Raw genomic sequence first — 12,640 nt, 5'->3', positions numbered from 1 at the left:
GCAGCTGGGACGATGGCGACGGTGGTTGTGCTGTGGTTTTTGTAACAGCAGAAAGCATCTGATAAGAGTTGGCCATAAATGCAGTAGTATGTGGTTGAAGGAAAGCAACATTAAGGATGTTTTATCAAGCATGTTAGTGGGGATGGCTTAACACATTATGTTCAGCTCCAATTTGCTTTGTTCATTTCACCAAAATTGGCCCTATTAACTCTGATAATTATTTTCTGACAGGGGATTTCACTGGGGACATTCCCCTTCCAAAGGCTGAAATTGGAAATTTAGCTGGAACCGTTGAGCCAGGACTGTTTATAAACATGACAGACTCTCTTAGGGTCATTTTGAAAAGACTTAATTTCCCCCCTTGCTGAGTTCTTAAAATTGCATTTTCCGTGAGAGTCCTGAAGCCTTAGCTTACCATTTACGTTTATTATTGCTTTAATGTGAAACTTTTAAGAAGATTTTATGACATGGTTCCATAAATGCATTTTTAAAAGAAGTCTAAATAATTGAAATCCTTAACCTTTTAATTCATTATCCTCTCAGTCTAATGGAAATACTTGTGAGCCAGCATATTTGCGGAAGTTAATGGTTGTGTCACCAAGGCGGGGATATTTATTTACGGACTGTTTACAGCCACCAATCCAAAACAGAAAGAAAGAAGCATAAAGTGATAAAGGACTAAGCCCTTTCCTCCAGTGCAGAGGTTGAATAGATCATTTGAAGTATTTATATTCCTCTTGCTAACCAAAGAGCTCAAGGTGATTTAGGTTATCTCTAATATACAACAGAACAGAGAAGAGTTGTTAGGAACAGGCACAGATGTGTACAAGTCCCCCTTCTCAACACTGGATATTCCAGCTGCTGCTGCAGCGCTGAGCCTCAGCAGATCTTCAAGGAAGCAATTGCTTCCTCACCCAGGATGCTTGTTCTGATGTCTCCTGTTGTTTCTGGCTCATGGTTGCTGACACAAGAGGCACTGGAGGAAGCAAATGCAAGTCTCCCTTAGTCCTTAGATCAGCCTTTCCCAACTTAATGCCTTCCTGTTTGTTTTGGACTACAGTTCTCATCAGCCCCAGCCAGCATAGCCAGTGGTCAAGAATGATGGGAGTTGTAGTCCAACACAGCTGAAGGGCACCAGATTGGGCCGGTTGCTTTAGATCAGGGTTCCTCAACCTCGGCCCTCCAGATGTTTTTGGCCTACAACTCCCATGATCCCAGTGGTCAGGGATGATGGGAATTGTGGTCTCAAAACATCTGGAGGGCCGAGGTTGAGGAAGCCTGCTTTAGGTGTTCAAGCTGTCACTTGCCTTCTGAGTCTCTGCTCTACAGGGACTCTATAAGAAGAAATTATCTGGTCTGGAAATGGCTGCCAGAGGAGCCAGATGCCAGTCCCTTTCAGGGCAGGGCTCCCTCCCTCAGGCTGCCACTGCCGATGTGCCTTGCAGTTTTGGCTCTTGGTGTCAAGATGCAAATTAGAATAAGATGTAGCACAACTGAACACATGTCCAGCTGCCGACAATTGCTGGCTCTTAACAAAATTGTTGAGTAGAACAATATGTTCTTGATGGCTTGCACTGACGCTGGCCGCACATAAAACCTGCAGACGGCGAAGAGCTTGCTGCTGCTGCTTTGTAAGCAAGTGTGTTTACATCAGCAACAAATTGGATCCCGTTCAAATCTACCCAGCTAGTTTTAAGTGATGTGTAATGAGTAAATGAATACCTCCCTTTCCTCCTTTCTTTTTAATTTTCTTCTTTCAGGCTTCTACCAGACCTTGCTTTCTTATTTTATTTATATGTCATATACTCTAGTGTGCTTCAACAGTTGTAAGCTGCCCTGCTTTGATAACAGTAATCTTCAGATTGCAAGTGGAAGAGTGTGTGGTGCACATCTGGAGTGCTCAAGTGAAATATTCTACTGTATCTTCTTTAGTTACGATTGTACTCAAATGTGATAAAATGGCCTAGATCTAGCAAACCTTGAGCTTGCATCACAGTAGGTGCATATTAGCTATTCTTTCCTGAATTCTGGATGCATATTCTGAATATGTTTGATATGCTTATCATTTCTGAAATAGTTGAATTAACAAAGTTGTCGATCTTCTGACTTTTTTATTAAAAAAAGTCATATTCAACACACAGGAAACAGACTCAAGTGAAACCAGGCAACATAGGAAATGGGGGTGGGGAATCCTTCCTGGCAGTCTTCATATAAACATGGTGCAATTTTCTAGCACAGGCAATCTAGCTAACAACACTGCTTGGGGGAAAAGGATATTGGCTAGGTATGGAACTTTAAATAACACAGATAATGTATAAACCAGAATGTTAGGAATCTGATATAACTAAAGATATTAAAAAAAATATGAGTCTATCAAACATTTCTGTGGGAGAATTTACCAATCTGTAATTTTTCCACCATTTCCATGCTAATGCAGTTCCAAAAAGCACACAGTAGGGGAAAACACACAACGACAATTGCAACTGGTTCACTTCCAGATTGTATTAACATTCTGTAGAATCTAGTGAAAAATTGAATATATTTCCTTTCAAACTGGTTTCACTTCTGAATTTCTGCTTCCTATAAATGGAAAGCTATTAGTAGCAAATTTCAGAGGAGGTAAGTACACCAGTGTTCCAATGCTAAATAATGCTAAAATAATCCTTCCTAAAGTTATGCTCCCCCCCCCCCATGGACAGCCTTCCAGAGGCAAGGGGCCTCATTTGCCTGGGTTCTGAAATGCCTTGTCAAAAAAAGGCATTGTTGTGTAAATTTAAGGACTGCAACAGCCTGTGATTTATGTCAAGAGTTCCTGAGCAGCCAGAAGTTTTGAACCAAGTTGGCTTTTAGGAATAACTTCCTATTTCTGCTCTTTGTCAAGCTCACAACAAAATCTTGCAGTCTGTCCGCCTCCTCTGCCTCTTTCTCTTATCTGTTTTTTTTTCTCTCTTTCTCTCTCTTTTTCTCTGTGCAGGTGATTTCTATTCACTCATTTCCAAGCTGCTAGGAGAAAGGGAAGATGTTGTTCATGTGCACAAGTATAACCCTACAGAAAAGGCAGAATCAGATCTTGTAGCAGAGATTGCTAATGTAGTCCAGAAGAAGGATCTTGGTTGGCCTGATGCCAGAGAGTTTTCCAATAAAGATGAAAGGGCCAATGCCATTCTTGTCAGAGACAGAATCCACAAATTCCACAGATTAGAATCCACCCTGAGGCCACCAGAGAACAGGCACCTTGCTTTGCAGCCACCTAAACCTGGCAGTGGGAACTGGGAAAAAGAACGTACAGGAGGTGGGTTAGGGTTGTGTCTTTTTATTATAAAATGTTACCGTATCCAATACTATAAACTACTCTGTACATTAGCAAAATTGGAAGAGAACATCAAATGATTTTTTTAAATAAAAAAAATTGAAGTTTTACATGACATTCCTCTCTTACATCAGATGTTCCGATGAAAAATTCATTTTGTTCAACATAAGAGTCAGTATCACTGAAGCAATGCTCACATTATCCTTCCCATTTGTGGCAAAGGTTTAGTAAGTTTTGTTTCATGTGTATGTTAGTTGTCAGCTGTACAGTTTGGTGCTATGTATTATGTGAGAGATTTATTTGATACATTATTGTATTTCATACTTTATTTCTAAAAGAAAAGACTAATTTAGTATCAGAAGTTTTATTTTTGGTATATAAACAGAAAACCTGAGCTGGAATTATTTGTTACATTTTTCTAAATTGAGTAATCCAACTTGAACATGGTAAATTCAGTTATTTGACTTTGTTTTTCTTACTGTGCAGCTGGCTTTATTACACACTCTCCTGTGAGGGTAGTTATTCCCTCTGTATTTTTCAGCTTGAATGCCTTGTTGACTAGTAACAATATGTTATGTGCATTTATATTATATTTTCATTGTGCTTCTCTCTTTCTAAATATGAAACATTATAGTTACTTCTTAAGTAATTTTCTAGAAACATAGAGCTGGGATAGGCAATGATGGCATGGAAATAACTACTCATGCGGTAGTTGTATGAGTCATGCAGCATCAGTGGAAGGAATTTAATGACACTGCAGCTCTTCTTTCCTCATAATAAGATTTGTACTGATTCTTTCCCTTTCCCCAAATAAGGGACAAAGAGCCGCAATTCATGCAAATACCTTTGTCCAAGGATATGCTGTTTGTATAAGTAGACCACCCTTACGAGCAATTATTTGGATAAGTAATTACAATGGCTCAATTCAGACATCATACCTAATAACAGTTTGTACTAACCATAGGTGAAAACCCAAACCATGGTTCAGAACTGTTTGTTTGCACCAGCTCTGCCATTTTCATAGCGTTCACCTTAACACATCCAATCCGTGTTGTAACAACTTATGAAGGCAGAGAAGTGGATGTAATTGTGGTTTATCGATTCAGACACCATGCCAAGCACACAGCTTGCAAACCATTATGAAACCATGATTTCTTAGTTTTTCAGCCAGCAAACCAGAATATGGTTTTCCAATTCATGCATTGTGCCAAACTATAGCTTAACCTTTTTAAGCCATGGTTTGGCATAACGTCTTGAGTTGAGCCAATATCTGTGTTGTCTTTTTTCGTTTGAGAGAATTTCAGCCAAGATTCATGGTACAGCACAGTGGCACTTGCCAAATGTATTGTTCCTTGCAGCTTTAAATGATTCACAATCTTCCTGGTTCTGATTTTCTATTTGAAACATTAGTGTGGAATGCTTCCTGTTAACCTGGTATTAATGTATGCTGTTTTAAATGACCACCAAGCCTTTGGTACACTGTGGAAGTTTAATAAGGTATCTGTGAAACTGATTGCCTGTTTTTGTTACTGTTAACAGAGGAGAAAAGAGGGGCAGTACTTTCGACTGCAAATTTCTGCACGCTTATCAGAGAATAAGTCCCATTGAACTCAGTGGGGCTGACCTCTGGGTTAATAGTCATAGGACTGTGCAGACAATTCTTATTTACTATGGGCTGTTTTCTCTGTTCTACCAACAAGCAGCCAACAAAATACTTGATAAATATAATTTGAAACTGAACTCAATTGAATTTAAGCCACAGTGGGTATGTTCCACTTCCACTATCAGAGACAGTATGCCTCTGAATACCAGTTGCTTGGAATTGCAGTTGGCCAGAGTGCCGTTGTGCCCGTGTCCTGCTTGCAAGCTCCCCATAGGTATCTGCTGGCCACTGAGAGAACAGGATGATAGACTAGATGGGCCATTGGCCTGATCTAGAAAGCTGTTCTTGTGTTCTTGCAGGAAAAGTGGTTTTCAGATTTAATTATGCTGGTGAATGCTAGTGGAGTGAACAAAATACTGGCTTTTCTGTTATAGTATTGAAGAATGCTGATTACAGTAAGATATCTCCTCTGTGTGTTTGGAGAGGGGAATATTTCATTGGAAGCTATAAAAGCAATATTTGTGCTAGGACTATTAGAGTAATTCCATAATAGATTTTGCTTTTGGTTTAGAATGTTTTTTCCTTACTTATGATTATCATCAATCCACCTATCTATTATTTATACCTTTTGTTGTACAAATCCACAGGGCTGAGCAGTAAAGGGTTTATCAAATAATACAGGACTAGAGTTGTGCAAAAGAAAAAAAACAACCCTAAGAATTATACAGTATTTAGAAGCTTTATGCAAATTTATATGAAATTATTGCAATTCAAATCAGCCTAATTGTCTAGGTTGATGGACTAGATTCTTTATTAGCCGTTATCACCCCACAAATATAGTGTGAAATTATTATTTTTTAAATGGTATATATGACAAATGGTGTTAATACTATGAATATGCTGAGGTCTCTTGTGTGTGTTTTTTCCCCACCTCTCAGAGAGAAGATGGCCAGACTAGATACTCAACAGTAAACAGTTACAAGGATGATTTATGCTAAATTTGCTTACTTGGCAATAACCCATTCAAATCAGTGGGACTCACTTCCAAGTAAACATTCATAGATCAGATCTTTGGTGTTAGTTCCTTACAGTAATCGTACATTTCATTGGAACTGTATGTCCCAAGAGTAACAGCTTCAGCAAGTCAGTAATTTAAAATCTCTTACAGTATCCTAAAATATCCTGTCTTAGGTAAATCCTAAAGTTGCTTGGAGTTTCATTAAGTAAATAAAAAAAGTGACAACGATGACTACTACTACTACTAATAATTGTGCATAAATAGAAGTGGGCCACTGCACTCACTTCTGACTACCGGTACATGCTTGTAATTGGCTTGTAGGTTACATAATATTAAATGCATGTAAATATATGTTTTATAAAGCACCTGCTGTTTACCAGGTGTTGTACACAGATTAAAGACAAGACACACTATTACAATCTAAAATAGGTTATACTAAAGAAAAGGGTATTGGGGGGGGGGGAGAAAAGAAGAAAACTCAAACACTAATTATTAAAATTGCAAAGTTCTTATAAAGCCCTACATGGATTGAGTTCAGGGGCAGGAGGCGCCAAATGACAGCTGATCATTCAGCCAAGCTCATGAAATAGCCTCTCTTCGTCCACCTCTCACTCTGCTTCAACCAGGAGTATTATAAATGATAAATTTGAAGGCTGGAAATACTGGTATTCGTAGCATAAACCACAAAACAGGAGCTTCTGTATTGGAAGCTACATGCATATTTACGCTTCTAAAGGGAGAAAGTGTTTCATGGTTCTAGATGCTGCTGCTGATCATAAATATCTTTTTTTCTAAGGCTTCTTTTTTGTACAATCGCACCTTGGATCCCAAACACCTTGGTACTCAGACGTTTTGGCTCCCAAACGGCGCAAACCCAGAAGTGACTGTTCCAGTTTGCAAATGTTCTTTGGAACCCGAACGTCCAACGTGGCTTCTGCGGCTTCCGATTGGCTGCAGGAGCTTCCTGCAGCCAATCAGAAGCCGCACTTTGGTTTCCGAACATTTTGGAAGTTGAACGGACTGTATTGTTATATGAACACATTGTAACTATTATATTGCATACGAATATGTTGCTTGGAGCTTGTTTGATTCTATCTTTAGCCATTGAATTATTTACTTACCTAATATTTTTATATCAGCGTGTAAACCTTATTCTCCTTTTCCAGATTTAAACATAGAAGAAGTAGTTGATTGGCCTGGAATAAACCTCAAACTCGGGCAGGTATCTGGGCTGGCTTTGGATTCTAGCAGTAACCTGGTCATCTTCCACAGGGGCGATCATGTATGGGATGCAAAGTAAGCAAGCACTCGTAAGCCTAAAAGTATATGTTCATCAGTGCCTCTGTATGTGTCTCTTATCTCCCCACTCTGTACTGACTTCCTCTGTGAGGCAAGCAAGATAGCAGTTTTTCCATATAGGCTGGACGATAGTGTTTTGCACGTGGGACGCAGATAGAACTGTGGTCGAAACCAGTGAGCCTCTTGGGCTTGCCGATTGGAAGGTTGCGGTTCAAATCCCCATGACGGGATGAGCTCCCATTGCTCTGTCCCAGCTCCTGGCAACCTAGCAGATAGAAAGCACGCCAGTGCAAGTAGATAAATAGGTATCGCTGAGGCGGGAAGGTAAACAGTGTTTCCGTGTGCTCTGGTTTCCGTCACGGTGTTCCGTTGTGCCAGAGGTGGTTTAGTCATGCTGGCCACGTGACCCGGAAAGCTGTCTGTGGACAAACGCCAGCTCCTGAAAGCGAGATGAGCACCACAACACCATAGTCGCCTTTGACTGGACTTAACCGTCCAGGGGTCCTTTACCTTTACCTAGTGTTTTGCATTTCCTGGTTGATTTTAAATTGTATATCAGTAAACTAATTCCAAATTAAGCCTGGTCATTCCTAACGGCGTTAATATAATGAAGACCCATGCAAAGGTTGCTCCAGGAACTTGTGTGTTTGGTATAAGGGTGATTTGACTCAGGGTTACAAGCCTGCCCTAGCGTCTCGAAGAATGGAGGAGCGGCCATTTATCCTAGATTCTCTAACCTAGAATCCTAGCGGGTAGTATTCAACTGTTTTACTCAGAGCAGAACCATTGAAATGAATGGACCTAGCTTAGTCACGTTCATTCATTTCAGTGGGTCTACCCTATTTAGTTGAATACCACTCTACTAGTGTAACCTGCTATTGGTAGCAACTGGATGGGATTTATTTAGCCTGCAATCTCCCATCTTGGAGCCAACCTCCTGGCTACAATATCCCATCTATTTTTGCTCATCATCCCATTACCGTCTTCATGTACCATCTTGCCTGATGAAGAGTTCTGAAAGTTGAAAGTTTGCCACAATTTTTATTTGCTTGCTTATAAAACATTTATGCTGCTTAATGTAATAAAACTCTAAACAGTTTTCACAGAAAACAATAAAAAGCAACATCGATATCAGTTCGTATAAAATGACAAACAGTAGCGTCCCTAAAAACTAAGACAAAAACTTTATATCACAGATAAAACTGAGCAGTGTACAAAACAATTTAAAATGGATAGAATTAAAATGAATTACTTGAGGGAATACAATTTGTGGAGATTTGGTTGGTCCTAATAATGGTATAGCTCAATTGTGAATTTTGGAGTTTTCCCCCATTATTAACCCTTATGGGTACCTTTGCTTTATTTGATATTTAAGTTACTGAAGAAAATTTGAATAAGGCATCTGCATACGAGTACACATTACTAATAACAGGAAGCTTTTAGAATCAGAAAAATGTTAATTATTTAAAGGAGCGGATTTCACCAAATATTTCCTTTTATTTTGTGATAATAGGCCTCTATTATCAAGCTTGCCTAAATATATGCACATAACCATAAAATTAATGCAAAGTTATTAATTGGGTGTAATGTTCTTTACCAATCATAAATGTGCTCAATTATCAGCCTTAGGAACTCTCTTCATTTTTTCTGGTTGATTGCTTCCCCATCATACAACAAGGAAAGAGGCAAACAAATTATCAGGGCTTCAGGCACTGCACAGAATGCTAGCAATGTATTAATAATACATGCACATAAAAGCTGCATATCCCTACAAGCAAATGCAGCAGACTGCTTGGGAACTTTAGGCAGTTTAATCTTGTGCTGTAGGACACTTAAGTGCAAGATCTAGAGATGTGTGTCTGTTTCCTGTACTCCCCCAGCTTTCCCAAATTTGCAGAGAACATGAGGTTTGGCAGAAGGGGTGCTTAAATCACCATCTTAGAGTGTGTATGGTTTTTTTTGGATGGTCTCTGCTTGGGTGGTGAAGAAGCAGATTCAAGGGAGTTATGCCAAATAACTCTGGCAGGTGTTCAGATGTCTCAAGTCTGCTTTTAGTCTGGAAATTACCTTTGCATTTATGTTATCTATCTTGAAAACCATCTGGAAGCTTTGTTCTTGCAAGTTCCAGTGTAATATTTGCATTTCCCCTTATTGAATACAATGCCTCTTGAACTTCTGTATGGTTCATTTTGCACATGATTCTAAGCCAAAACATGGCCAAGTGTGAGCTCACATGTGTGGGTTCTTAGAGCAAAAATCGCAACTACTTGCTGCCCTTCCTGGAGCTAAGACATGGTTTGGCTTAGCATTAAACTGTGAGTCTAGGTTTGGACATATCTCACCCCAAACAAACCACAAGCCGTCAGTCGTCCGTTTCTTTCCTCACCCACCCCATTCCAGAGAGGTATCAGCTCTTCAAAATATATGCTAATATGGTTAATCTGTTCACACACAGCTTCAGTAGAGAAGTTGAATTAGATCTAGGATTCTTGAGATTAGTTCCTGTCTTTGCCATGGACTCTTCATTCTTATTCCCAGGCCTCACTCCTTATAGTAAAAATGGGAATGTGGCCTGGCTCCTATGGGAGAGAGAGAAAGAGGAATTGCAAAACCTTCAAAATAAGTAGTAGCTTGATTGTGTGTAAAAGCTGCCATAGGTCAGTACTTAAGGACCTTATGGATTTATATGAATATAATAGTCATCAAAGAAGATGAGTTGATTATCATTTAATTGCCACTGTTACTGCTTGCTCCTGCCTACTGCTTCATTTCTTAATGGAAAATAGCTATATTTTAAAGAGCCTACCATGCTAGGGAAATAAGAATGCAGAGCATAAGCAATGATTATTGCAGCACTTTATAATCTTCTTTAAATCTGCATTGTTAGATATCCTTTGTTGTGTGTGAATACTCAGGTTTTGGATATTTGAAAGTAATCCTGAAAACTGCTATTAAATCACGGGAGTAGTTCCTAAAGCATATTATCCAAGAGACCGATCCAACACTAGTCTAACTTTTTAAGATGTACCTGCTACTTTTGCTCACCCTTGTGATCATTCCCAATGTCCATTGCTGGTGGCCTGACCATGAAATCACAAGACTCCAAAACAGGGGTCAGCAAACTTTTTCAGCAGGGGGCCAGTCCACTGGCCCTCAGACCTTGGTGGGGGGCCAGACTATATTTTGAAAAGAAAAGAAAAATGAACGAATTCCTATGCCCCACAAATAACCCAGAGATGCATTTTAAATAAAAGCACATATTCTACTCATGTAAAAACACCAGGCAGGTCCTACAAATAACCCAGAGCTGAATTTTAAATAAAAGGGCACATTCTACTCATGTAAAACCACGCTGATTCCCGGACCGTCCACAGGCCGGATTGAGAAGGCGATAGGGCCAGATCCGGGCCCCGGGCCTTAGTTTGCCTACCCATGTGAGTCCAAAACAATCACTTGTTTTTAACTGCACTTCTGTGCAGTATTAATAAATGGTAACTGTTCTGGAAAGCCTGAGGTTACAAAAAACCAGATAAAAGGTATTTGCAACAATATTCACTAAGTGCATGATGGATATTTTTAATTAAAAAGTGCTGCAGATTTCATGTGCAAATAATTTTAATAAAGAAATCAATGTACTAATCAATGAAGTACAACTAGTTGAGTGGCCTGCCACTTTTCTTAATTGAAAGCTATAGCATAAATATTTTATGTGGGGCTTATTCTTTTTGTTGTTGCAATGTACAGGGTTAATAATTTGGTTTGCAGACTCATCTAAAGTCATAAAGCAAGCCTCCTGTTTTTTAAAAATCAATCCCTATAAGCACTTAGAAGCCAGTTAAATAAATAAACGTGCAGAAAAAATATATAGCTCCCAGATTTTGGATGAGAATTGAATTACAATTTTACATGTAATTAGATTAAATGCTATTTACTTTCATGGGCATAGTCAGTTAACACTGTTTCAATCAATGCTAAGCACTTATGCTGGAATGCTTATAAAGGCTTCTTGCACTGATGGAGAAGTATAGCTAATAATTTCTCATTGGGATAACAGTATGAGTGCCTTATACTTATGTAAATGGCTCACAATGAGCCTACTGTGAATTTCAAAATTATTGATACTTTAATTCTCAGTGTAAAATAGACTGCGGGGGGGGGGGGAGACAAAAACTCGAGCTCATTTTGTTGTCAACTGTCTGTATAAAATAATCAAGTACAGCAGCAGTGGCAGACCACTCTCCCTTCCCTTGCATTTTTCCTCCTTCCAACATATACACCTGATTTCGGTGGTGGCATCTGCAGTGGTTTGCTTATTTATTTTAAAGCCAGATATATGTAAGCAGCAGCACTTAGAGAGATCACTGAGAGTGGGGATACTCTCCCAAGTGCTCAGGAAGCATTACATTTCCTCAAATTTGGTCTTAGGAAACACTGGAGCATGTAGGAAAACTTCCTGTTTCATGAGCACCTTAGATCTGCAGCCTGCTCTGGAGCCACTCAGAGCTCACTATTATCCAATCTTACAACATCTTTCCTGTTCCTACTTGCTATGTTAATGGTGCACTTGAGGCTGCAGCAGTGAACTCATGTGAGCATACCTCCTGGAAATGAAATGCACAGTCCAGAAGAAGAGGCTGTGTGCAGTAAGATTCTTGCTTCTCTGTTTGGGAAAGGAGGAGAAGGAGAGAAAACCTCCTTTAATGTGCTACACCCTGGGAGAATTGCCGTTTCTTTGTTTTTAGATAGCAAGCTATATTATTAAGGCACACATATGGTATGGCAATGTGTGCGTGCCTGTGTGAGTGGAGAACCCACATTTGTGCCACACCTGTTACTGGCATCCACCCAAAGATTCTGAAATGTCTGATTGATTACCTTGTATATTGATCAGTTTTTCTTTTCTCTGTAGTTCATTTGACAGTGGATACATTTATCAACAAAAAGGACTTGGGCCCATTAAAGAGAGCACTATTCTTGTACTAGATCCCAATAGTTCAGCAGTTCTTCATTCCACGGGAAGAAATCTGTAAGTCTTTCTTACTTTTTAAATTACTACGTTTGCCTTCCTTGTGCTGAATAAGTTCCTCACTTCATTGCAATCTATCTCTATCTCTATCTCTATCTATCTACTGTTTTCAAACATTATAAACTTTTCAAGTTTCTGGAAATAATTTATGCCCCTTCCTACCTGCTCACTGTTTAATGATCCAAATGAACCCAACTCAGATAGAAAGCAAATATTCTGTCCTCAAGAGGCAGAAAGACCAAAAAGATGTGTTGTGCTTTCCTATTAGAATGGCAGGATAAATGGGATAAAATAATACCTGCCCCAAGCTGGAAAGTAATATACTAAACACCTACTCTCTGGTTTGGCTATAAAGTGTTTGTATGTATAGTTCTGCTTTTATCA

General features: G+C 39.3%; 2 protein-coding genes across 19 annotated transcripts in view; one reads left to right on the top strand and one right to left on the bottom strand.

The window, feature by feature from the left end:
• GIN1 (gypsy retrotransposon integrase 1) overlaps positions 1 to 12,640 on the bottom strand; it is a 271,168-nt gene that overhangs the window by 213,306 nt on the left and 45,222 nt on the right. The gene's annotated exons all lie outside the window — the stretch shown is intronic.
• PAM (peptidylglycine alpha-amidating monooxygenase) overlaps positions 1 to 12,640 on the top strand; it is a 119,150-nt gene that overhangs the window by 83,531 nt on the left and 22,979 nt on the right. For 8 of the 16 annotated variants that reach the window (XM_083403808.1, XM_083403819.1, XM_083403818.1 and 5 more), the window contains exons 15-17: positions 2,975 to 3,292; positions 7,098 to 7,227; positions 12,140 to 12,256. In XM_083403808.1, coding sequence (XP_083259934.1) covers positions 2,975 to 3,292; positions 7,098 to 7,227; positions 12,140 to 12,256 — 565 coding nt within the window. The remainder of the gene's footprint in view (positions 1 to 2,974; positions 3,293 to 7,097; positions 7,228 to 12,139; positions 12,257 to 12,640) is intronic. The other 8 variants (XM_083403812.1, XM_083403815.1, XM_083403811.1 and 5 more) reach the window with 1 other exon arrangement.

The sequence above is a fragment of the Podarcis tiliguerta genome (genome assembly GCF_965153285.1).
Source record: "Podarcis tiliguerta genome assembly, chromosome: 11".
NCBI lineage: Eukaryota > Metazoa > Chordata > Lepidosauria > Squamata > Lacertidae > Podarcis > Podarcis tiliguerta.
This window is presented reverse-complemented; position numbering and strand designations above follow the sequence as displayed.